Genomic DNA, 25,344 nt, shown 5'->3' with positions numbered 1-25,344 from the left:
TGTCCATTCAATAAGATGGCGGCTGCCCTGTTTGTGTTGATATCTACGTTCCCCATCTACCCCCCGCCACCCCCCCCTACCCTCCCTCCCCTGGATAACCTTTGATTCCCTTGCCTGACAACAATCTGTCTGCCTTAAAAATATTCACTGACCCCAACTTCCTTCACCTTCTGAGGCAAAGAGGTTTCAACCCTCCTCGGAGCGGCTCGGCGGCACAGTGGTTAGCACTGCTGCCCCACAACGCCAGGGACCTGGGTTCGATTCCCGGTCACTGTCTGTGTGGAATCTGCACGTCCTCCCCGCGTCTGCGTGGGTTTCCTCTGGCTGCTCCAATTTCCTCCCACACTCCAAAGATGCACGCGTTAGGTGCATTGGCCGTGCTAAATTGCCCATTAGTGACCCGGAAGGCGAATGTTAGAGGGATTAGCGGAACAAATATGTGGGGTTACGGGGCATAGGGCCTGGGTGGGATTGCGGTCAGTGCAGACTCGATGGGCCGAATGGTCTCCTTCTGCACTGTAGGGATTCTATGATTCTAAGTCATCTCTCACTATTCGAAACTCGAGTGGAAACAATCCCAGCCTGTCCACCTTTTCCTCATAAGACAACCCGCTCATTCCAGGGATCAACCTGGTAAAGCATGGCTTTCCTCCCGGTGCTCCGGTTTCCTTCCACAATCCAAAGATGTGCGGGTGAGGTGGATTGGCCATGCTAAATTGTCCCTTAGTGTCAGGGAGATTAGCAAGGTAAATACATGGGGTTACGGGAATAGGGCCTGGGTGGGATTGTGGTCAGTGCAGACTCGATGGGCCGAATGGCCTCTTTCTGCACGGTACGGATTCTATGATTCGATGAAAGCTCCTCTGAACTGTCTCCAAAGTATTTACACCCTTCCTTAAATAAGGAGACCAAAACTGCACACAGTTTTCAAGATATGGTCTCACCAATGCCCTGTATCACTGAAGAGTTTAATCCTTATTTTTATGTTCAATTCCTCTCTCAATACAGGATAGCATTCCATTAGCACTCCTGATTACATGCTGTCTGTTAACTTTTCATGACTCCTGCACTACATCACCTCGATCCCTCTGCACCTCAACATTCTGCAGTTGTTCTCCATTTAAGTCATACTCTGTTCTTTTATTCTTCCAGCCAAAGGGAACAACTTCACACTTTCCCACGCTATACTCCACCTGCCAGATCTTTTGTCCTCCTACACAACCTATTGATATCCATCTGCAAACTCCCTGTTCTCTTTTCTGCAACTTATCTTCCTACCTTTCTTTGTGTCTTCTGCAAATTTAGTTGGCCTGCCCTCAATCCTCTCATTGATGTAAAGGCCCCAGCTCAGAGCCCTGTGGAACTCTGTTCATCGTATCTGCCAATCTGAAAAAGACACATCTATGCAAACTCTCTGTTTCCTACGAGTCTTCCAATCTTCAATTCAGGTAAATATGTTACCCCCTACACCATGAGCTTTTTTTTTGTAATAATCTTTGATGTGGCACCTTATCAAATGTCTTCTGGAAATCCAAGTCCAGCACATCTACAGATTCCCCTTTATCCACAGCACATGTTACTCCTTCAATGAACTCCAGTAAATTGTTTAAACAGAATCATAGAATCCTACAGTGCAGAAGGAGGCCATTCAGCCCATCAATTCTGCACTGACCACAATCCCACCCAGGTCCTATCCCCATAACCCCATGCATTTACCCTGCTAGTCTGCCTGACACTAAGGGGCAATTTAGCACGGCCAATCTATCTAACCCACATAACTTTGGACTGTGGGAGGAAACCAGAGCATATGATTTCACTTTCATAAAAACATACTGATTCTTCCAAATTACTTCACCTTGCCTGAGTGTCCAGCTATAACTTAGTGATTGATTCTAACACCTTCTCCATGACAAACGTCAAGCTAACTGGCCCATAATTTCCTGCTTTCTGCCTCTCTCCCTTCTTGAATACTTCCAATCTGAACAAACTTTTCCAGAACCAAACAAAGTTTGGAAAATTAACACCAACACATCTATTACCTCATTAGCCACCTCTTTTAAGACCCTAGGATGAAGTCCATCAGGACATCAGGCTTGTTAGGCCACAGCTCCATCAGTTTGCTCAGTGGGCGGTACAGTGGTCCAGTGGTTAGCACTGCTGCCTCACAGCGCAAGGGACACGGGTTCAATTCCCGGCTTGGGTCACTGTCTGTGCGGAGTCTGCACGTTCTCCCCATGTCTGTGTGGAGGGGGGGGTGCGGCCTGGGTGAGATGATCTTTTGGAGAGTTGTTACGGGCTTGATGGGCCTAATGGCTTCCTTCTGTACTGTTGGGTTTCCATTGTTTACATAACAAGGCTTAGGAAATTACGGAACAATGTGACTTTGGTCCAACACTAAATGATATGCTGAGGGATTGCTTGGTTTGTGGTGTCAATGATGAGTCTATATTGAGAAAGTTGCTGGCAAACTCAGAGATTAATTTTAAGAGGGTGCTGGAACAGGGTTAGTGGTGGAGAGTGTTGAGAATAGTGCCCAGGAACTTCAGAGCATTCAGAATGACATGGTCCATCTGTTATGATGGGATGCTGCAGATAGTAGTAACGCCAGAAGTAAATACATCTGTCCAAATCAAGAAACATATACAGAAGTTAGTAGAGTTAGAAGATTCAGGAGGATGAATCACCAGCCTAGGATCAGCACAGAGTGTTATAGGTATAGGGGGAAATCACTCCCCAGAGATTTGCAGATTCAAGGAAGCAGAATGCTTCATGTGTCACTGGCAGGGCCACCTGAGACACAGATGAAAGGGTAAGCAGAGCCTGTCTGCAAACAATAACGAGAATAATTCAGCATTAGTACTGCAGCCTCACAGCATGAGGGACCCAGGTTCAATTCCGGCCTCGGGTGACTGTCTGTGTGGAGTTTGCACATTCTCCCTGCGTCTACATGGGTCTTCTCCGGATGCTCCGGTTACCTCTCACAGTCCAAAGATGTGCAGTTTAGTTGGATTGCCTCTTAGTGTTCAAAGATGTGTAGGTTAGATGGATTAGTTAGGGTGAATGTGTGGGGTTACGGGGATAGGGCAGTGGAGAGGGCCTAGGTAAGACATTCTGCCAGAGAGTTGGTGCAGCCTCACTGGGCCAAATGGCCTCCTTCTGCACTCTAGGAGTTCTATGATTTTATGATTGTAAATTATGGGGAACTGTGTAAGTTAACTATCATTCTGTATATTAAGAAAGGGAGGTATTTAGTAGTGAGCCCCTTTAAGGGGTGATCTTCTGGAGGGTCTTGTCCAATCGGTTACCAGCGTGTGGGATCCACCGAGCAGAGCGTGGGCTTTTGCTCAGTTGGACCCTCGAGGTATGACTAGAAGCATCGAATCTGCATCATCCTGTGAATGTTAATTGTTAATAAACGTTCTTTGTTCGTTCAGAACTTGTGGAGCCAAGTTACTACACTGCCAAACCAATTTAAAAAGGGACATTTAAAGATTAAGGCTGATAAATTATTTTGATGTCAGGTTATCAAAGGATGTGGAGCACAAGCAGTTGAATAGAGTTGAGGGACAGATCAGCCAAGGTCTAATTGAATTGAGGAACAGGCTAATGGGGTTGGGTGCACTGTTCCTGTTATAGGTTCTATGTGGTCTCAGACAGGCGCCAGACCGGCAATTACAGCTGACAAGGCAATGAACTGAAAAGCTGAAATCATGAAAGTTTTTGAACAGATCAAACATCTAAAGTTAAAAGTAAATAACAAGGGTATCGAAACACTGAAGGCTTTTTTCAGCAAATTAAAGTCTGTTATATAAATAATAATGAGTTCAGTAAAAATATTTAAGCAAATATCCGATATAATAAAGTGATGTCACAGAATCTCTACAGTGCAGAAGGAGGCCATTCGGCCCATCGAGTCTACACTGACCACAATCCCACCCAGGCCCTATTCCCGTAACCCACACATTTACTCTGCTAATCCCCCTGACACCAGGGTCAATTTAACAGGGCCAAGCAACCTAACCTGCACATCTTTGGACTGTGGGAGGAAACTGGAGCACACAGAGGAAATCCATGCAGACACGGGGAGAATGTGCAAACTCCACACAGACAGTGAGCCGAGGCCAGAATTGAACCCGAGTCTCTGGCGCTGTGAGGCACACAGCGCTAACCACTGTGCCACCATGCTGCCATGTCAGCACAAGGGAAGCTGATAAAGAACAAAGAACAAAGAAAATTACAGCACAGGAACAGGCTCTTCGGCACTCCAAGCCTGCACCGACCAGGCTGCCCGACTGAACTAAAACCCCCTCCCCTTCCGGGGACCATATCCCTCCATTCCCATCCTATTTGTATTTGTCCAGATGCCCTTTAAAACTCACTATCGTATCTGCTTCCACTACTTCCCCCGGCAGCGAGTTCCAGGCACCCACAACCCGCTGTGTAAAAACTTGCCTTGTCCATCTCCTTTAAACCTTGCTCCTTGCACCTTAAACCTGTGCCCCCTCGTAATTGACTCTTCCACCCTGGGAAAAAGCCTCTGACTATCCACTCTGTCCATGCCCCTCATAATCTTGTAGATTTCTATCAGGTCACCCCTCAACCTTTGTCGTTCCAGTGAGAACAAACCAAGTTTCTCCAACCTCTCTTCATAGCTAATGCCCTCCATACTAGGCAACATTCTAGTAAATCTTTTCTGTACCCTCTCCAAAGCCTCCACATCCAAGTGATGATTGGTGAGTAGTTGGTAAGTGTTTATTTATTGTAGCTTTAAGATTATTTCTCTTAAGTCAGTCAAATGCCCAATAGATAGAGGACAACGTGGACCAAAAGAGTGCACATTATGTTCCACATGGGAACTTTGGGACGGTTCTTATATCCTGGCCACATGTGCATGAAATGCAGCTGCAGTTGTTCAAGCTCATGTTGCAGAGCTTAAACTGTAGTTTCCATTACTCTGGTGCATCTGCAAGACCAAAAATTTCAAAAATAGTACATTTCTATATGTGGTCACCCCACAATAGAAGCATAGAAACCCTACAGTGCAGAAAGAGGCCATTTGGCCCATCAAGTCTGCACCGACCACAATCCCACCCAGGCCCTATCCTCTTATCCCTACATATTTACCTGCTAATCCCTCTAACCTACGCATCTCGGGACACTAAGGGGCAATTTTAGCATGGCCAATCAACCTAACCTGCACATCTTTGGACTGTGGGAGGAAACCGGAGCATCCGGAGGAAACACACACAGACACGAGGAGAATGTGCAAACTCCACACAGACAGTGACCCAAGCCGGGAATCGAACCCAGGTCCCTGGGGCTGTGAAGCAGCAGTGCTAACCACTGTGCCACCGTGCCGCCCATATAAGTGTGGAGAGGTAGAGAGGGGACGGGTGACCAGCACAAAGCAGCACAAAGGAGGTAATGCATACCCTAAGAGCAGCTCAATTTCCAATCATCACTCAGTTCTTAATACTACTGAACATGATGGTTCCTCTGGGAGTGAAGCCTTAGCCAAGTCCACTACACCATGACTGTCTCAGTTATGTAGGGATAGGAGGAAGTCTGGGCAAGAAATGGTGACAGGGAATTTTATAGTTAGGAGAAGAAACAAACTTTTCTGTGGCTGCAATTGTGAATCCAGAAAGGTTATTTTTGCTTAAAAAAGCAACAGAAAATGTTGGATCAACTCATATGTCAGTATTTGTGGAGGGAGAAATAATGTTTCAAGTCTGTATATTTCTTTTTCAGAACTAGTATTTTACTTTCATATTAAGATATGTTACTTGTCTGGTACCACGATAAGAGTGACACTGAGAATTCTGAGGGAGGAGTGCAAAGAGGTGGAAGTGGGTGGGCCATATCAATATAGATAGAGATCATAGAATCCCTACAGTGCAGAAGGAGGCTATTTGGCCCATTGAGTTAGCACCGACTCTCTAAAAGGGCATCTATATCCAGCTACCCCCCTGGTGCTGGTTAGGTGCATTGACCATACTAAATTTTCCCTCATTGTACTCAAACAGACGCCGGAGTGTGGCGACCAGAGGATTTTCACAGTAACTTCATTGAAGTGTTAATGTAAGCCTACTTGTGACTAATATATAAACTTTACTGAACCAGATGGGTTTTACCAACAAACTACAAAGGGTCGTGAACAAAGCCCAGTCCATCACTCAAACCAGCCTCCCATCCATTGACTCTCTCTACACTTCCCGCTGCCTCGGAAAAGCAGCCAGCATAATTAAAGACCCCAAGCACCCCGGACATTCTCTCTTCCACCTTCTTCCATCGGGAAACAGATACAAAAGTCTGAGGTCATGTACCGACCGACTCAAGAAAGTTTCTTCCCTGCTGCCATCTGACTTTTGAATGAACCTACCTCGCATTAAGTTGATTTTTCTCTACACCCTAGCTATGACGGTAACACTACATTCCGCACTTTCTTTTTTCCTTCTCTATGAATGGTATGCTTTGTCTGTATAGTACGCAAGAAACAATACTTTTCACTGAACACTAATACATGTGACAATAATAAATCAAATCAAGAACAATCAGCAATGGTTTCATGGTCTGCATTAGACTTTTAATTCCAGACTTTTTAAAAATTTGATTTAAATTCCACCAGCTGCCATGGTAGGATTTGAACCCAGGGCCCCAGAGGATTACTTTTTGCCTCTGGTGACAGCACCACTAAGCCATTGCTTCCCCAGACATCACTGACTAGGCCAGCATTTATTACCCATTCCGAATGGTTTCTTGAAGAGAAACTTTTGAATGAGAGGATTGTGTGACCTTGGAACTCTCTGTCTTAGAAAGCAGAGGAGTCAGCATCGGTAAAATATTTTTAAGGTGGAGGTAGATAGATTCTTGTTAGGGAAGAGAATCAAAGGTTATCAAGGGTATATGCAGAATTAGAAACACAGATAGGTCAGCCATGATCTTAGGAATGGCGCATTCGGCTTGAGGAGCCAAATGGCCTCCAAATGGTGGGCGGCACGGTGGGACAATGGTTAGCACTGCTGCCACATAGCGCCAGGGTTCGATTCCCAGCTTGGATACTGTTTAAAAAGAACAAAGAACAATACAGCACAGGAACAGGCCCTTCGGCCCTCCAAGCCCACGCCACTCCCTGGTCCAAACTAGACCATTCTTTTGTATCCCTCCATTCTCACTCCGTTCATGTGGCTATCTAGATAAGTCTTAAACGTTCCCAGTGTGTCTGCCTCCACCACCTTGCCCGGCAGCACATTCCAGGCCCCCACCACCCTCTGTGTAAAATACGTCCTTCTGATATCCGTGTTAAACCTCCCCCCCCCCTCACCTTGAACCTATGACCCCTCGTGAATGTCACCACCGACCTGGGAAAAAGCTTCCCACCGTTCACCCTATCCATGCCTTTCATAATTTTATACACCTCTATTAGGTCACCCCTCATCCTCCGTCTTTCCAGTGAGAACAACCCCAGTTTACCCAATCTCTCCTCATAACTAAGCCCTTCCATACCAGGCAACATCCTGGTAAACCTCCTCTGCACTCTCTCTGAAGCCTCCACGTCCTTCTGGTAGTGTGGCGACCAGAACTGGGTGCAGCATTCCAAATGCGGCCGAACCAACGTTCTATACAACTGCAACATCAGACCCCAACTTTTATACTCTATGCCCCGTCCTATAAAGGCAAGCATGCCATATGCCTTCTTCACTAGCTTCTCCACCTGAGATGTCACCTTCAAGGATCTGTGGACTTGCACACCCAGGTCCCTCTGCGTACCTACACCCTTTATGGTTCTGCCATTTATCGTATAGCTCCCCCGTACGTTAGTTCTACCAAAATGCATCACTTCGCATTAATCTGGATTGAACTCCATCTGCCATTTCTTTGCCCAAATTTCCAGCCTATCTATATCCTTCTGTAGCCTCTGACAATGTTCCTCACTATCTGCAAGTCCTGCCACTTTTGTGTCATCCGCAAACTTACTGATCACCCCAGTAACACCTTCTTCCAGATCGTTTATATAAATCACAAACAGCAGAGGTCCCAATACAGAGCCCTGCGGAACACCACTAGTCACAGGCATCTAGCCGGAAAAAGACCCTTCCACTACCACCCTCTGTCTTCTGTGACCAAGCCAGTTCTCCACCCATCTAGCCACCTCCCCCTTTATCCCATGAGATCCAACCTTTTGCACCAACCTACCATGAGGTACTTTGTCAAACGCTTTACTAAAGTCCATATAGACGACATCCATGGCCCTTCCCTCGTCAACCATTCACTTCTTCAAAAAACTCCACCAGGTTAGTGAGGCATGACCTCCCTCTCACAAAACCATGCTGACTATCGTAAATGAGTTTATTCCTTTCTAAATGCACATACATCCTATCTCTAAGAATCCTCTCCAACAACTTCCCGACCATGGACGTCAAGCTCACCGGCCTATAATTTCCCGGGTTATCCTTCCTACCCTTCTTAAATAACGGGACCACATTAGCTATCCTCCAATCCTCTGGGACCTCACCTGTGTCCAGTGACGAGACAAAGATTTGCGTCAGAGGCCCAGCGATTTTCTCATCTCCCTGAGCAGCCTGGGATAGATTCCATCAGGCCCTGGGGATTTCTCAGTCTTTATATTCCCTAAAAAACCTAACACTTCCTCCCTTGTAATGGAGATTTTCTCTAACGGGTCAACACTCCCCTCCGAGACACTCCCAGTCAACACATCCCTCTCCTTTGTGAATTCCGATGCAAAGTATTCATTTAGGATCTCCCCTACTTCTTTGGACTCTAAGCATAATTCCCCACTTTTGTCCCTGAGAGGTCTGATTTTTTTCCCTGACAACCCTTTTGCTCCTAACGTGTGAATAAAATGCCTTGGGATTCTCCTTAATCCTGTCTGCCAAGGACATTTCGTGACCCCTTTTTGCCCTTCTAATTCCTCGTTTGAGTTCTTTCCTACTTTCTTTGTATTCCTCCAGAGCTCCCTCCGTTTTTAGCTGCCTGGACCTAACGTACGCCACTCTTTTCTTTATGACCAATCGCTCAATTTCCCTGGTTATCCACGGTTCTCGAATCCTACCCTTCCTATCCTCCTTTTTTACAGGCACATGCCTATCCTGCAGCCCTAACAACTGTTCCTTAAAAGACTCCCACATGCCGGATGTGGATTTACCCTCAAACAGCCTCTCCCAATCAACAGCTGCCATATTCTGCCTAATCCCACTAAAGTTAGCCTTCCCCCAATCCAATACCTTACCCTTGGGACACCACTCATCCTTTTCCCTCACTATCCTAAAGCTAACAGAATTGTGGTCACTATTTGCCACATGTTCCCCTACCAAAACTTTGAAGACCTGACCGGGCTCATTCCCCAGTACCAGGTCCAGTATAGCCCCCTCTCTAGTCGGGCCATCTATATATTGTTCCAAAGAACCTTCCTGTACGCATTTTACAAATGCCTCCCCATTCAGACTCCCAGCCCTACGCGATTTCCAGTCTGTACCAGGGAAATTGAAGTCTCCCACTACAACAACCCTATTTTTCCTGCACTTACCAGGAAAGTGGATAAAGGGAAGGCGGTGGATGTTGTCTACCTGGATTTCAGCAAGGCCTTTGACAAGGTCCCTCATGGGAGGTTAGTTAGGAAGGTTCAGTCGCTAGGTATACATGGGGAGGTAGTAAATTGGATAAGACACTGGCTCAATGGAAGAAGCCAGAGAGTGGTTGTGGAGGATTGCTTCTCTGAGTGGAGGCCTGTGACTAGTGGTGTGCCGCAGGGATCGGTGTTGGGTCCATTGTTGTTTGTCATCTATATCAATGATCTGGATGATAATGTGGTCAATTGGATCAGCAAGTTTGCTGATGATACAAAGATTGGAGGTGTAGTGGACAGTGAGGAAGGTTTTCAAAGCTTGCAGAGGGATTTGGACCAACTAGAAAAATGGGCTGAAAAATGGCAAATGGAATTTAACGCAGACAAGTGTGAGATATTGCACTTTGGAAGGACAAACCAAAGAAGAACGTACTCGGTAAATGGTAGGACTCTGAAGAGTGCAGTTGAACAGAGGGATCTGGGAATACAGGTACAGAATTCCCTAAAAGTGACGTCACAGGTGGATAGGATCGTAAAGAGTGCCTTTGGTACATTGGCCTTTATAAATCGGAGTATCGAGTATAAAAGTTGGAGTGTTATGGTAAGGTTATATAATGTGGAGATGCCGGCGTTGGACTGAAGAAGGGGCTTAGAGCCTCGAAAGCTTGTGTGGCTTTTGCTACCAAATAAACCTGTTGGACTTTAACCTGGTGTTGTTAAACTTCTTACAAGGTTATATAAGGCATTGGTGAGGCCGAATTTGGAGTATTGTGTACAGTTTTGGTCACCTAGTTACAGGAAGGATGTAAATAAGATTGAAAGAGTGCAGAGAAGGTTCACAAGGATGTTGCCGGGACTTGAGAAGCTGAGTTACAGAGAGAGATTGAATAGGTTGGGACTTTATTCCCTGGAGCGTAGAAGATTGAGGGGAGATTTGATAGAGGTGTATAAGATTTTGATGGGTATAGATAGAGTGAATGCAAGCAGGCTTTTTCCGCTGAGGCTCGGGGAGAAAAAAACCAGAGGGCATGGGTTAAGGGTGAAAGGAGAAAAGTTTAAAGGGAATATTAGGGGGGGCTTCTTCACACAGAGAGTGGTGGGAGTGTGGAATGAGCTGCCGGATAAAGTGGTAAATTTTAACATTTAACTTTTAACATTTAAGAAAATCTTGGACGGGTTCATGGATGAGAGGGGTGTGGAGGGATATGGTCCAAGTGCAGGTCAGTGGGACTAGGCATAAAATGGTTCGGCACAGACAAGAAGGGCCAAAAGGCCTGTTTCTGAGCTGTAATTTTCTATGGTTCTATCCATTATCTCCTGACATATCCATTCTTCCACTTCCCTTGGGCTGTTGGGGTGCCTGTAGTATACCCCCAACATAGTGACTGCGCCCTTCCTGGTTCTGAGCTCCACCCACAGTGACTCGTTACACGACCCCTCTGAATTGTCCTCCCTCTGCACCGCTGTAATATGCTCTCTAACTAATACTGCTACTCCCCCACCTTTTTTGGCCCCTCCTTTGTCTCGCCTAAAACACTTGTACCCCGGAATATTCAGATGCCAGTCCTGTCCCTCTTTCAACCAAGTCTCTGTCACCGCAACCACATCCAAATTCCTCGTAAGCATTAAGGCCCTAAGTTCGTCTGTCTTACCTGCTACACTCCTTGCATTGAAGTAGATGCACTCCAGACCTCCAGGCCCAGTGAGGTCATCCTCCCCCAGAGTACTCTTCTTCTTTGCCAGTCTTGTCCTGGCCCCTAGCTCATCCCCAGCCTCTACACTTGTAGACCTAATTTTTTGATCCCCACCCCCCTACCATATTAGTTTAAACCCATCCGAACTGCACTAGCAAAACTGCCAGCCAGGATATTCGTGCCCTTCCAATTTAGTTGTGACCCATCCTTGTACAGGTGCCCTCCTCTCTTGAAAACCTCCCAGTGATCCAGGAATATGAAGCCCTCCCTCCTGGACCAGTCCTTTAGCCAAGCGTTCAATTGTACTATCTCCCTATTCCTAGCCTCACTGGCCCTAGGCATTGGGAGCAGCCCAGAGATTGCCACTCTGGAGGCCCTACTTTTTAGCCTATTTCCCAACTCCCTGAATTGCTCTCGTAGGATCCCCCTGCTCTTCCTATGTACGTCATTCGCACCAATGTGTACAATGACATCCATTTCTTTATCCTCCCCTTTTAATATGCCTCCTATCCGCTCGGAGACATCCAGTACCCCAGCCCCAGGTAGAAGTCATAGAAACCCGACAGTGCAGAAGGAGGCCATTCAGCCCATCGAGTCTGCACCAACCACAATCCCACCCAGGCCCTACCCCCATATATTTACCCGCTAATCCCTCTAACCTACACATCTCAGGACGCTAAGGGGCAATTTTTAGCATGGCCAATCAACCTAACTCACACATCTTGGACTCTTTGGAGGTAGGCAGACTACCATCCTGGAGTCGCGTTCGCACCCACAGAATCGCCTGTCCGTGCCTCTAACCGACGCGTCCCCTGCCACTATTGCTCTCCTAATCCCTCTCTTTCCTTTCCGGACCACAGAGCCTGACTGTGTGCCGGTGACCTGGTCACTGTGGCTTACCCGTGGAGAGTCATCCTCCTCCACACTATCCAAAACAATATACCTGTTTTGGAGGGGGACAACCACAGGTGAGCCCACCACTAATTGCTCACACCCTCCCCTCTCACACCTGTCGCCGAGCCCTGGACAGCCACTGGAGTACTCTCTGGTACGTTACCATTATGACCTTTACTCCTCCTAACTGTAACCCACGTGTCTTCCCCCTGAGGCCCCGGTGTAACTACTTGCCCATAACTCATGTCTATTTGTCTCTCATTCTCTCTGACGAGACTCAGGTCATCAAGCCGCTGCTCCAGTTCCCTGATGCGGTCCCTCAGGAGCTGCAGTTCCACGCACCTGGCGCAAAAGTGAACCTCCGGGCAGCTAGGTGTTTCCGGGAACTCCCACATCCCACACCGAAAGCAACAAACTGGCCTATCACTCATAGCTACCCTTTTCTTTTATCGGAATGGAGAAGAAAAAAAAAACGTACCCCGCTTCGCCCTTTCCCCGAAGCCCTGTGAGCCAAAGCCCTTACAGCTCACACTCTACTCCCTGCTCACTCTGCTGCCCGCTCCCGACCCTGCCAGCTCAAAAGTGTGGCCTGCTTTTAAACCCTCCAAAAACCTTCTCAGGCTTCTCCTGGGCCTACTTCCTGTTTTGGATTTTAAAAAACCTCCGATTTTTTACACAAATTTAACGGAAAAATAAATAAATAAATAAATAAATAAATCACATGCACAAACACACTGCCTTACCCTCAGCCTGCTCCTGTGGAGTTTGCACATTCTCCCCGTGTCTGTGTGGGTTTCCTCCGGGTGCTCACGTTTCCTCCCACAATCCAAAGATGTGCAGGTTAGGTGGCCATGCTAAATTGTCCCTTAGTGTCAGGAGGCCTAGCTAGGGTAAATACATGGGGTTATGGGGATTAGGGCTGGGTGGGATTGTGGTCGGTGCAGAGTAGATGGGCCAAATGGCCTCCTTCTGCACTGCAGGATTCTGTGATTCTGCTCCTATTCATATGTTTGTATGAAGCGCTGCAATCCGTGTGGTGTAGGTACACCCACAGTGCTGTTAGGCAGGGAGTTCCAGGAGCCAGCCACAGTGAAGGAATGGCTGATATATTTCAAAGTCAGGATGGTGAGCGGCTTGGAGCGGAACTTCCAGGAGGTGGGGTTCCCAGGTATCCACTGCCCTTGTCCATCTAAGTATTAGAGGTTGTATGTTTGGAAGAAAGAAGTCTTGGTGAGTTGCTACAGAGCATCTTGTAAATGGTAAAAACTGCTGCCACTTGCAATGGTGGTGGAGGGATTGGGTGTTGGAAGTGGTGGTTTGCAGTTCCATAGAGTGTGAAATGTTAGCAAGCTGGTTGGAACAGTAAAAATAGTCAAGTCGTGTTACAACTCTACAGGCCATTGGTGCAAACCTCGCTGCATTTATCTGTATAGTTTTCATTCCTTTATTTAAGGAAGGATATTCTTTCCTTGGAAAACATTCAGGTATCATCAATTCAGTTGACTCCTAGCTTGAATGGGTTGTCTTAGAATGAAGGGTTGAGCATATTGGGTCTATTACACATTGAACTTTATGAGAATGCGAGGTGATCTTACTGAAACATATCAGATTCTGGGAGGGATGGGGTGGCACAGTAGCTAGCACTGCTGCCTCACAGCACCAGGGACCCAGGTTCGATTCCTGGCTTGGGTCACTGTCTGTGTGGAGTTTGCACATTCTCCTCGTGTCTGTGTGGGTTTCCTCCAGGTGCTCCAGTTTCTTCCCACAGTCCAGATGACATGCATTGGCCATGCTAAATTCTCCCTCAGTGTATCTGAACATGCGCCGTGGTGGTGGAACTAGGGGATTTTCACAGTAACTTCATTTCATTAGCCTACTTGTGACACTAATAAATAAACTTAATAAAAAACAGGGTGAATACTGAGTGGATGTTTCCCCTTGTACAAGAATCTAGAACACTGAGGACAATTTGAGAATAAGGGGGTTTCCATTTATGATGGTGATGAGGGGACATTTGTTCTCTCAGAAGGAGGTTAATCTTTAATTTAACTCCCTCAGAGAGCATTGTATAGACTCAAGGCTGAGTTAGGGGTAATTTTGGTTTACAAGGGAGTCAAAGATTTAGGGGGAGGGATTAAGATGGGTAGGGGGGGCAGGCAGCACAGCCACAATCAATTATATGTAGATCTTAGTGTGTGGTGGAGCTGACCCCAGGGCCAAATAGCCTACTCCTGTTAATATCATAGAATCCCTTCAGTGCAGAAGGAGGCCATTCGGCCCATCGAGACTGCATCGAACAATCCCACCCAGGCCCTATTCCCCCTAACCCCACATATTTACCCTGCTACTCTCCCTGACACTAAGGGGCAATTTAGCACGGCCAATCCCCCCCACATCTTTCGGACTGTGGGAGAAACCGGAGGAGACACACGGACACGGGGAGAATGTGCAAGCTCCACACAGATTATATATGCAAAGATACTGCTTATGTGAAAAGGGGGAGATAAATAATTCAGGGCAACACTGATCGCCGGGTCCACGGGCGCGGTTGACGCCTTCCGCGACCGCTGGGCGCCGCAGGGGCTGGGGTGTATTATCGACCCCGATAATCACCTTTTGGTTTGACGTTTTAAGTTTCCTTTCGACTTTGATTTTGGTTCGGGCTGTTCCCCCCTTCCTTTTGGGGAGCCGCCCCTTTTACTTTGTCCCTAAGTTAATTTGAGTTCGTTTACTTGATTGGTGCCGAAAAAGCTACTTGATTGGTGCCGAAAAAGCGACTTGATTGGTGCCGAAAAAGCGACTTGATTGGTGCCGAAAAAGCTACTTGATTGGTGCCGAAAAAGCGACTTGATTGGTATCGAAAGAGCACACTGATTGGCGGGGGGAGGAGCCACATATTAATATAACATCTCCGTACTTCCCTTGCAGCAACTGCTCGGCTTCGACAACCTCTGGGTTTGTGGTGATTCTCGGGCTGAGTAAGTATCACCAACACTGAAAGTTGACACGATGTGTGAGCTGGAGACTGCTCCAGCATTTAGCTCGGTGCAGCCTGATAGACTCAAAGGCTTCAATGACGTTTAATGAAATATTGTGTAACCCAGTGAAGGAAGATTGGCAGCCCAATTATACAGAAACTGCGCGCGTCTACTTAGTTTAAATCGAATCTAGTTTAGTTGGATTAACAGCTCCATGCATTATTTTCATGTTTTATTTACAGGGTGCACAGAATCGCGATCGCTCGACGGGCAATCTTGCCGTCAAAAAAAGTAAGTCAAATAATTGATGTGTGGAGGATTCTCTGAATTGTGTGTGCCAGACAGGATGAAGTGATTTCCTCGGCTTGTAGAAGTTCTTCCGAGTGGGAAAATTATCTAAACTCAGGAAAAAAAGGGTTGATCAAGTTGACCTCAGTATGGCCAGCCGCTGGGAAATGTTTCAGAAACAAACAGTTCAAAAATGAAGAATGTGGACACAGCTTGTTTTTACATTCTGTTTGTGTTCATCTGGAAAGGGCAGAATAAGGGAGAAAACCAGACACTGTGTGAGAGAGAGGGAGGGAGCAACAGAGAAAAACAGGCACACAGAGAGAGAGAGAGAAACAGGCATTGAAAGACAGAATGAGAGAAACCCAGACACTGCGTGAGAGAGAGCAACAGAAATACCAGGCATTGAGAGAACCAGACATTGCGGGGATGTGAGAGAGGGAGCAACAGAGAGAGAAAAAACAGGCACAGAGAGAGAGAGCAACAAAGAGAGGAAACCAGACACTGCGTGAGAGAGCAACAAAGAGAGAGAGAGAGAGAGCAGTACAGAGACAAAGACGGGAAGGGGAAATAGAGAGAAACAAAATGGACAAGTAAAGAGAGAGAGAGAGTCGGTTAAAGAGCGATTATGTTTCAGGAAGTGACAGACATTAATGTTTCGTTCGTTTATTGCAGTAAAGAAAAATGGCCCCAAAAGGAAATACTGGGAACAGCAAGTTGGAATCCCGGATTTGGAGAAGGTGTGTGCAGTTTGAAGGTTGCGGTTGGAACTCAGGAATTTAATCCATTTTAATTACCCGTTGAAACACGTTTACTCAGCGTTGGTGTTCAGTGGGAAGTGTATCAGTTTACAGCTTGCTAATATCTCTCCTTTTTTCAGGATATGTGAGCTGTTCATGGCGGTCAGTGTCTCCGCTTTCCTGGATCGCTGCATTGAAGAGAAATATGGAAAGGCGAGAATGGCACCCTGACGATCGCGATAGAAACTGCGGGAGCGTGTCCAACACACTAAACCCGAGAAAGTCACTGCTGAGGTCAGGAACCCGAGAAAGGTGCAGGAGGGGAAAGTACATGATAAGGTGCGAGGGCTGAGTCACTGGAAGAAATGTTACTAAGGAGAAAATGAGTAACAGAAGTTAACGGGGAAAAAGCAATAGAGAGAGGACAGAGAGAGAGAGAGAAAGTGACAGAGCAAGACAAGTGAAGAGAGAAATAGTTGGGGTTCGGGCCCAGCAAGGACATCTGAAATAAAAAAAACAGAAAATGCCGGATAACCTCAGGCAGCATCTGTGAAGAGAGACAGAGGTAAGGATCTGTGTGATCCTTTTGCAGAACGATTGCTGGACAATCAAGGAGTCATAGAAACCCTGCAGTGCAGAAAGAAGCATCGAGTCTGCACCGACCACAATCCTCCCGCGATATTTTGCACAATGCGAGGGAGACTGCTCTTTCAGAGGGTCAGTACAGATTCAATGGACTGAATGGCCTTCTGCATTGTAGGGGTTCCAGGGGCTCAGACTTGGCCCAATATTACAGATTCACAGAGTTTAACGCACTACATTCAACGAAATAGTAAGGATCTGGAATTAAAATAGAAAAATAGATGGTGGAAATGTTCAGCATTCTGTGGAGAGACCTCCTAGACTTGTGAAGGGCAGAAGTGAAATATATTTGAAGATGCATAAATGTTCAGATTTGGAGGTGAGAGGGTGTAACCGTCGCTGCATTGTAAACAAGATCAGAATGCAGATTAATGAGATCGGGCCAGGATAAGGGGCAAAGTTTAGTGTGTTGGACACACCCCAGCAAAAGCGCGGTTTCTATTCCATTTGATTCAAATATCTTTCAGCTCCAGTCTTCCTGCTGAGACTCATGACGCTCTCAAATTGCTGGATGTACAAAAAAGAAGTTTCACCAGCAGATCTGTTCATTTGTTAATTCTCTGTCTGGGTGAATATGTAAAGAAAGAATTCCTGATTGCTGATAAATCTGTTTAGCATAAACGACGCGGAGTTTGACAGTCGCAGTTCCCTGGACACCACCTGAAACAACATACGCTGGACGTATATCAACTCTCATATACACACATTATGTATTGTGCAAGGAAATGTTTATATCTGACCACTCGCTATCTACATCAATTGCAAATATAAAAATCACTATTTTCATAAAACTGCTTCTCTGTTTGATTTATTTTGGCGTGGGGCGAAGGTGGGATTTAGGAGAGGGTTAATGCCAGTCACTGCTGGGACAGAGGGAGGGTCACTGCTGGGACAGAGGGAGGGTCACTGCTGGGGACAGTCACTGCTGGGACAGAGGGCGGGTCACTGCTGCAGACAGTCACTGCTGTGGGGAGGGTCACTGCTGGGACAGAGGGTCACTGCTGCAGGAGAGGGGGTTCACAGTTGGCATGGATAGAGTCACTACTGGGGTGTGAGGGTCAATTCTGGGGAGAGAGCGTTACCGTGGAGGAGATAGTCACAGCTGGGGCAGGGGCTAGAGAGACTCGCAGCTGTTGTGGGGAGGGTCAATAATGGCAGAATGTCACTGATTGAGGAGAGAGAGGGGGGGTCACTGCTGAGGGAGAGAGGGCGGGTCACTGCTGAGGGAGAGAGGGCCACTGCCGGGGGAGGGAGACTCAGTGCTGGGGAGAGAGAGTGAAAGCTGGGGAAGATAGTCACTGCTGGGAGATAGTCACTGCTGGGGGAGAGTCACTGCTGGGGGAAAAGAGACACACTTGGAGGAGAGAAGGTCCCTGAGGGTGGAGAAAGTCACTGCTGAGGTCAGGAAGAGAGGGAATTTAGCATTGTCTTCTCATTTAAAAAAAAATCAGCTTCTACTTTAGAACTTAAGCCAGCAAAATAAATACTATTCACAAATTGAACGGATGACATCTCTGGCGCCCTCAGTGGCTGCCGGGAGATTTGCAACGTTGGTATTTCTGGAGAGTTTGTTGAAATATAATAAAACTCCTTCACAATGAGAAACTTTATTTACTTGATGTTGAATTAAATGCAATATCTAAAATAACGTCTGTACAAGCAGTGTGACTAATAGTTATACCTGACTTTGAATTCATGGATGTTTGAACATATCAGTGCAATAGAGGCACCACTAAAAGCTGCTGGTCCCAGTCAGATTACCTGCATTCTCATCTTTAACACTTTACTAGTTCCACCATTATACATTTATATATGATCAAAATGTTAATTGGTCACATTTTGCACCATTGCAATAACTGACACACAAAATTAAAGCATGGTGGCACAATGGTTATCACTGCTGCCTCACAGCACCAGTGACCCAGGTTCGATTCCTAGCTTGGGTCACTGCCTGTGTGGAGTCTACACATTCTCCCTGTGTCTGCATGGGTTCCCTCTGGGTGCTCTGGTTTTCTCCCACACTCCAAAATGCTAAATTCTCCCTCAGTGTACCCGAACAGGTGCCAGAGTATGGCGACTAGGGGATTTTCACAATAACTTCATTGTAATGTTAACATAAGCCTACTTGCGACACAAATAAATGTAAAGTGTGCACAACCAAATTATATGACCAGATGTTTAGGTATGAGTTATTGGTGAGTGAGCATCATTTTTTGGTATTATTGGGAACTATTTGTTACGAGTGGTCACTGGGTCAGGTCCCCTGTTAACTTCCCCAATGGGATCCCAATGTTGTCAGGCTCCCAGGTGACAAGGAATGAGCTGACTCCCCTTCTTTATTCCAACCTGCCTCCTTGCCCCCTGGTTGGTTAAATGTATTTTAATCTTTAGAAGGAGTCAATATAACCAGGCTCTCATGAGTCAAAGAAAAAGTAGTTCATTAATTACTAAAATCTAAGAAAAGTAATTAAAATGCAACACACACACATACTGGAATCCAGATTAAAGAAAAGAAAATCAGTCTTAGGCTAGTCGATGATTGTAGATTGTGCCACATTGCAGCCATTAAGTTGGGAGCTTCTGGTAGAGTTGAGTTTGGCAGAGTTAGGAGGCACTGGGTTTGGCAGGTTGAACACAGTAAGAGTTTTAACAACATCAGGTTAAAGTCCAACAGGTTTATTTGGTAGCAAATACCATTAGTTTTCGGAGCGCTGCTCCTTCGTCAGATGGAGTGGAAATACCATTAGCTTTCGAAGCGCTGCTCCTTCATCAGATGGAGTGGAAATCCATCTGATGAAGGAGCAGCGCTCCGAAAGCTAATAGTATTTGCTACCAAATAAACCTGTTGGACTTTAACCTGGTGTTGTTAAAACTCTTACTGTGTTCACCCCAGTCCAATGCCGGCATCTCCACATCATGACTACCTTTGGCAGGTTGTCCAGAGGCTGCCAAATTTCCTTCTGATAGTGGTTTCTGCTGTGCTTTCTCCCAGAAACACAGATAGAGAGAGACTGCGCAGAGGTAACTGACTGCTGTCTTTTATACACACACACACACACATACATGTACACACAAACACATACACATGCACGCAAATGTGCACACACATGCATGCGCACAAGGCCTCCAACTATTGGCATTTTGCTCTGTGTTTTCCTGGAAGGGATTAGAATATATGTCTTTCGACCAGAACCCGTTTTTTAACTCCGACCATTTCCACATTCTGAGCTGTAGCTCAAGAGGATTTTGGGTTTTGGCATCTGCTGAAATGTATCAACCACAGCAGATTCAAGTTCAGTCTTTTGCATATTTCCTGTCTCCGCTTTCAAATCTCTGTTTAAAATAGTTGCTAGAGATACAGCACAATATTTAGGATGGCGATGAGGAGACATTTCTTCACCCAAAGAGTGGTGAGCCTGTGGGATTCATTACCACAAGAAGTAGTTGAAGCCAAAACATTGAATGTATTCAAGAGGCGGCTGGATATAGCACTTGGGGTGAATGGGATCAAAGGTTATGGGGAGAAAGCAGGATTAGGCTATTGAGTTGGACGATCAGTAATGACGAATGATGGAGCAGGCTCAAAAGGTCAAATTGCCTCCTCCTGCTCCTATCTTCTATGTTTCCAATCCATGCTCTCCTGGGTCTGGTCGATCAATTATAATAAGTGTAGTGGCAATTACGGAGACATTGTTAAAGGAGGGAGAGGACTGGCAGCTTAATATTCCAGGATACCATTGTTTTAGATGGGACAGAAGGGGAAACAAAAGGGGTGAGGGAGAACATTGCTGATTATGGAGCAGATCATAGCTGTGTTGAGGAAGGACACATTGGAGGGATCTTGTAGTGAGGCATTATGGGTGGAGTTCAGGAATAAGAAGGGTGAAATCACAATATAGACTGCCAAACAGCCCGCAGGAGACAGGAGAGCAGTTGTGTAGTCAGATATAGAAAAGGTGGGAAAAAAGCAGGGTAGTTGTGGTGGGAGAATTTAACTTTCCCCAAATTGACTTGAACTCCCTTACAGCCAGCGAATCGGATGGAGGGCAATTTATTAGATGTGTCCAGGAGGGCATTTTCCTACGGTACACTGGCAATCCAACAAGGGAGACATGGTATTGGGGAATGATCAATGTTTCAGTGGGGGAGTATATTGGGCTTAGCGACCATAATTCCATGACATTTCGGGTAGTCATGGATAAGAAAAAGAGTGGCCCTCGGTAAAGGTGCTTAATTGGTGAGGTCCAATTACATCCAAATTAGACAGGAACTGGGGAATGTGGATCGGGAGCAGCTATTTGAGGGCAAATACACATTTGGCATGTGGGGGGCTTTTAAAGGCCAGTTGATTGAAATGCAAGATAGGCATATACCCGCAAAAATAAAGGATAAAAATGGCAGGATTCAGGAACCATGGATGACAAGAGAAATTGAAAGCTGAGTCAAAGGGAAAAAGGAAGCATACAATAGATCTAGGCATCTAAAAACTGTCAAAGCCTTTGAGGAGTACAGGTTTACCCAGGAAGGAACTTAAATGGGGAATTAAGAGGGCTAAAAGGGGCCATGAAATGTCTTTAGCAAACAGGGTCAAGGAGAATCCCAAGGCTTTTTATGCATATATTAGGAGCAAGAGGGTAGCAAGAGAATGAGTCGGCCCACTCAAGGACAATGGAGGGTAGTTTTGCGTGGAATCACCGGACGTGGGTGAAATCCTTAATGAGTACTTTGTATCAGTATTCACCAAGGAGAAGGATATGACAGATGTTAGGGCTAGATGTGTGAACGCTCTAGAGAACGTCAATATATCAAAGCAGGAAGTATTGAGTATCCTAAATTGCATTAAGGTAGACAAGTCCCCGAGTCTGGATGGGATCTAGTCCAGGTTACTGCAGGAGGCAAAGGGAGAAATAGCTGGGGCCTTAACAGGTATCGTCACAACCTTTTGACCACAGGCGAGGTTCCAGAGGACTGGAGAATAGCCAATCTTGTTCCCTTGTTTAAGGAAGGGAGCAGGGATAATCCAGGAAATTATAGGCTGGTGAGCCTGACGTCAGTGGAGGGGAAGCTTTTGGAGAAGATACTGAGGGACAGGGGACATGCACATTTGAAGGAAAATGGGCTAGTAAATGACAAGCAGCATGGTTTTGTACATGGAAGGTCATTGAGTTTTCTAAAGAAGTGACAAAGAAAATTGATGAGGGAAGTGCTGTGCATATAGTTTATACAGGCTTTAGTAAGATGTTTGACAAGGTCCCACATGGCAGAGTGGTATAAAAACTAAAATCACATGGGATTCGGGGTGGGCTGGCTAGATGGATACAGAACTGACTTGGTCATAGAAAGAAGTCTCACAACACCAGGTTAAAGTCCAACAGGTATATTTGGTAGCAAACGCCACTAGCTTTTGGAGCGCTGCTCCTTCGTCAGGTGAGTGGGAGTTCTGTTCACAAACAGGGCATATAAAGACACAAACTCAAGTTACAGAATAATGATTGGAATGCGAGTCTTTACAGCTAATCAAGTCTTAAAGATACAGGCAATGTGAGTGGAGAGAGCATTAAGCACAGGTTAAAGAGATGTGTATTGTCTCCAGACAGGACAGTTAGTGAGATTTTGCAAGCCCAGGCAAGTCGTGGGGGTTACAGATAGTGTGACATGAACCCAAGATCCCGGTTGAGGCTGTCCTCATGTGTGCGGAACGTGGCTATCAGTCTCTGCTCAGCGACTCTGTGCTGTCGCGTGTCATGAAGGCCGCCTTGGAGAATGCTTACCCGAAGATCAGAGGCCGAATGCCCGTGACCGCTGAAGTGTTCCCCACCAGGAAGAGAACAGTCTTGCCTGGTGATTGTCGAGCAGTGTTCATTCATCCGTTGTCGTAGCGTCTGCATGGTCTCCCCAATGTACCTGCCTCGGGACATCCTTTCCTGCAACGTATCAGGTCGACAACGTTGGCTGAGTTGCAAGTGTACCTGGTGGATGGTGTTCTCACATGTCGATGATCCAGCATGTCTTGCAGAGGTTGCTGTGGCAGGGTTGTGTGGTGCCATGGTCACTGTTCTCCTGAAGGCTGGGTAGTTTGCTGCGGACAATAGTCTGTTTGAGATTGTGCGGTTGTTTGAAGGCAGGAAGTGGGGGTGTGGGGACAGCCTTGGCGAGATGTTTGCCTTCATCAATGACGCGTTGAAGGCTCCGGAGAAGATGTCGTAGCTTCTCCGCTCCGGGGAGTACTGGACAATGAAGGGTACTCTGTCCACCTTGTCACGTGTTTGTCTTCTGAGGAGGTCGGTGCGGTTTTTCGCTGTGGCGCGTCGGAACTGTCAATCGATGAGTTGAGCGCCATATCCTGTTCTTATGAGGGTATCTTTCAGCATCTGGAGGTGGCTGTTGCGATCCTCCTCATCCAAGCAGATCCTGTGTATACGGAGGCTTGTCCGTAGGGGATGGCTTCCTTAAAGTGTTTAGGGTGGAAGCTGGAGAAGTGGAGCATCGTGAGGTTATCCGTGGGCTTGCGGTACAGTGAGGTGATGAGGTGACCGTCCTTAATAGAGATGCATATGTCTAAGAATGCAACTGATTCCGGAGAGTAGTCCATGGTGAGTGTGATGGTGGGATGGAACTTGTTGATGTCCTGTCTGGAGGTAATACACATCTCTTTAACCTGTGCTTAATGCTCTCTCCACTTACATTGTCTGTACCTTTAAGACTTGATTAGCTGTAAAGACTCACATTCCAATCATTATTCTGTAAATTGAGTTTGTGTCTTTATGTGCCCTGTTTGTGAACAGATCTCTCACTCACCTGATGAAGGAGCAGCGCTCCGAAAGCTAGTGGCGTTTGCCACCAAATAAACCTGTTGGACTTTAACCTGATGTTGTGAGACTTCTTACTGTGTTTATCCCAGTCCAACGCTGGCATCTCCACACCTTGGTCATAGAAGACAAAGAATTGCGGTGGGTATTTTTCAGAATTGAAGATCTGTAGTTAGTGCTATTCTGCAGGATCAGTGTTGGGATCTCTGTTGTTTGCAGGATATATAAATGATCCGGAGGAAAATGTGGGTGGTATGATTGGTTAGTTTGCAGATGAAACAAAGATTGGCAGAGTTGTTTATAGTGCCAAGGATTGGTAGAGGATGCAACACGATATAAATAGATTGGAGACTTGGGCAAAGAAATGGCAGATGGAGTTTAATCCGGACAAATGAGAGGTGATGAATTTTGGAGGATCAAATTTAGGTATGAATTATACTGTAAATGGCAGAACCCTCAGGAACATTAATATACAAAGGGATCTGGGTGTGCAGGTCCACAGTTCCCTACAAATGGTAACAGAGATGGCCAAGGTGATTAAGAAGGCATATGGCATGCTTGCCTTCATCGGCCAGGGCATTGAGTACAAGATTTGGGAAATCTTGTTGCATCTATATAAAACCTTTGCATTTGGAATATTGCATGTTCTGATCACCACATTATCAGAAGGACATGGAAGCTTTGGCGATAGTGCAAAGAAGTTTCACCAGGATTTTGCCTGGTCTCAAGGGTGTTGACTATGAGGAGAGGTTGAATAAACTAGGATTGTTTTCACTGGAAAGACAGAGGCTGAGGGGAGACCTGATAGAGGTCTACAAAATTATGAGAGGCATAGACAGTGTGGATAGTCAGAGGCTTTTTCCCAGGGTGGAAGTGCCAATTACAATGGGGCACAGGTTCAAGGTGAGAGGGGGAAAGTTTAAGGGAGATGTACGGGGGGAAGTTTTTCATGCAGAGAGTGGTGGGTGCCTGGAACGCACTGCCAAAGGAGGTAGTGGATTAGCATGAGGCATAATTGACAAATTCTTAACATTAGCAACATTTAAGAGGCATCTGGACGGGTACGTGAATAGGGAGGAAATAGAGGGATATGAACCGAATAAGGGCAGAGGGTTTTTTTTTAGTTAGGGCATCATGGTCGGCACAGGTTTGGAGGGCCGAAGGGCTTGTCCCTGTGCGTTACTTTTTGCTCTTTGTTCTAATCCACACAAGAATTTTCCAGAAAGTGGTTACTTTACATTCTTGGCCATCTTTTGCTGCACTTTGTTTGCAACCAGCTTCCAGCCTTCCGCCCTTACCCTCTAAGTTCCTCCTATGCTCCTTTATTCTCATCCCATCCAAACTCCCCTTCCTCCGATCACACTCCTGCCTCCCCCATCGTCACATTCATTTCTGTTGATATTTCTGTCCTCCCCGCTGGACCTTTCTCTGTTGATGTGCCAACTATGCCTCATGCTGATCCGGCTCCTCTCCTTCCCAATGCCACATGCACCATGACTATCCGAGACGGCCCCATGAAACATTCCGATACCTGCCCGTGACTCACCAGCTCCCACTTTACAATATGCAGATGCCTCCCTTGCCAATGACTGTGCCACCTGCTTACATACACAGATCCTCCAATTCCCCAGGACCAACCTCCATGGCACAATGACCAAGCCCTGCAGAAGATCATGGCCCAGAGAGGTCTTCCTCTCTTATGGGCGGCACAGT

At 46.4% G+C, this 25,344-nt stretch overlaps 1 protein-coding gene and 1 long non-coding RNA gene across 2 annotated transcripts in view; one reads left to right on the top strand and one right to left on the bottom strand.

Annotated features, from left to right (window-relative positions):
• Positions 1-25,344, bottom strand: part of LOC144496867 (uncharacterized) — an 825,626-nt gene that overhangs the window by 520,136 nt on the left and 280,146 nt on the right. The gene's annotated exons all lie outside the window — the stretch shown is intronic.
• Positions 13,297-17,609, top strand: LOC144497491 (uncharacterized). Its single transcript, XM_078218836.1, has 5 exons — positions 13,297-13,342; positions 15,039-15,152; positions 15,395-15,443; positions 16,116-16,180; positions 16,321-17,609. Exons 1-5 carry the CDS (start codon positions 13,297-13,299, stop codon positions 16,530-16,532), a joined length of 486 nt encoding a protein of 161 aa, XP_078074962.1. The 3' UTR covers positions 16,533-17,609.

Source organism: Mustelus asterias, chromosome 8 (genome assembly GCF_964213995.1).
Source record: "Mustelus asterias chromosome 8, sMusAst1.hap1.1, whole genome shotgun sequence".
NCBI classification, from domain to species: Eukaryota; Metazoa; Chordata; class Chondrichthyes; order Carcharhiniformes; family Triakidae; genus Mustelus; species Mustelus asterias.
Note: the sequence above shows the minus strand (reverse complement) of the source record. Positions and strands in the feature narration are given on the sequence as shown.

What these genes read in the sequence shown, in the direction of transcription:
- LOC144497491 (XM_078218836.1), top strand. Translation starts at nt 13,297, where the DNA reads ATGGTGAGCGGCTTGGAGCGGAACTTCCAGGAGGTGGGGTTCCCAG. An exon ending in TGTGGTGATTCTCGGGCTGA is followed by an intron (nt 15,153 to 15,394) that starts GTAAGTATCACC and finishes TTTTATTTACAG; the next exon opens with GGTGCACAGAATCGCGATCG. An exon ending in GAATCCCGGATTTGGAGAAG is followed by an intron (nt 16,181 to 16,320) that starts GTGTGTGCAGTT and finishes TCCTTTTTTCAG; the next exon opens with GATATGTGAGCTGTTCATGG.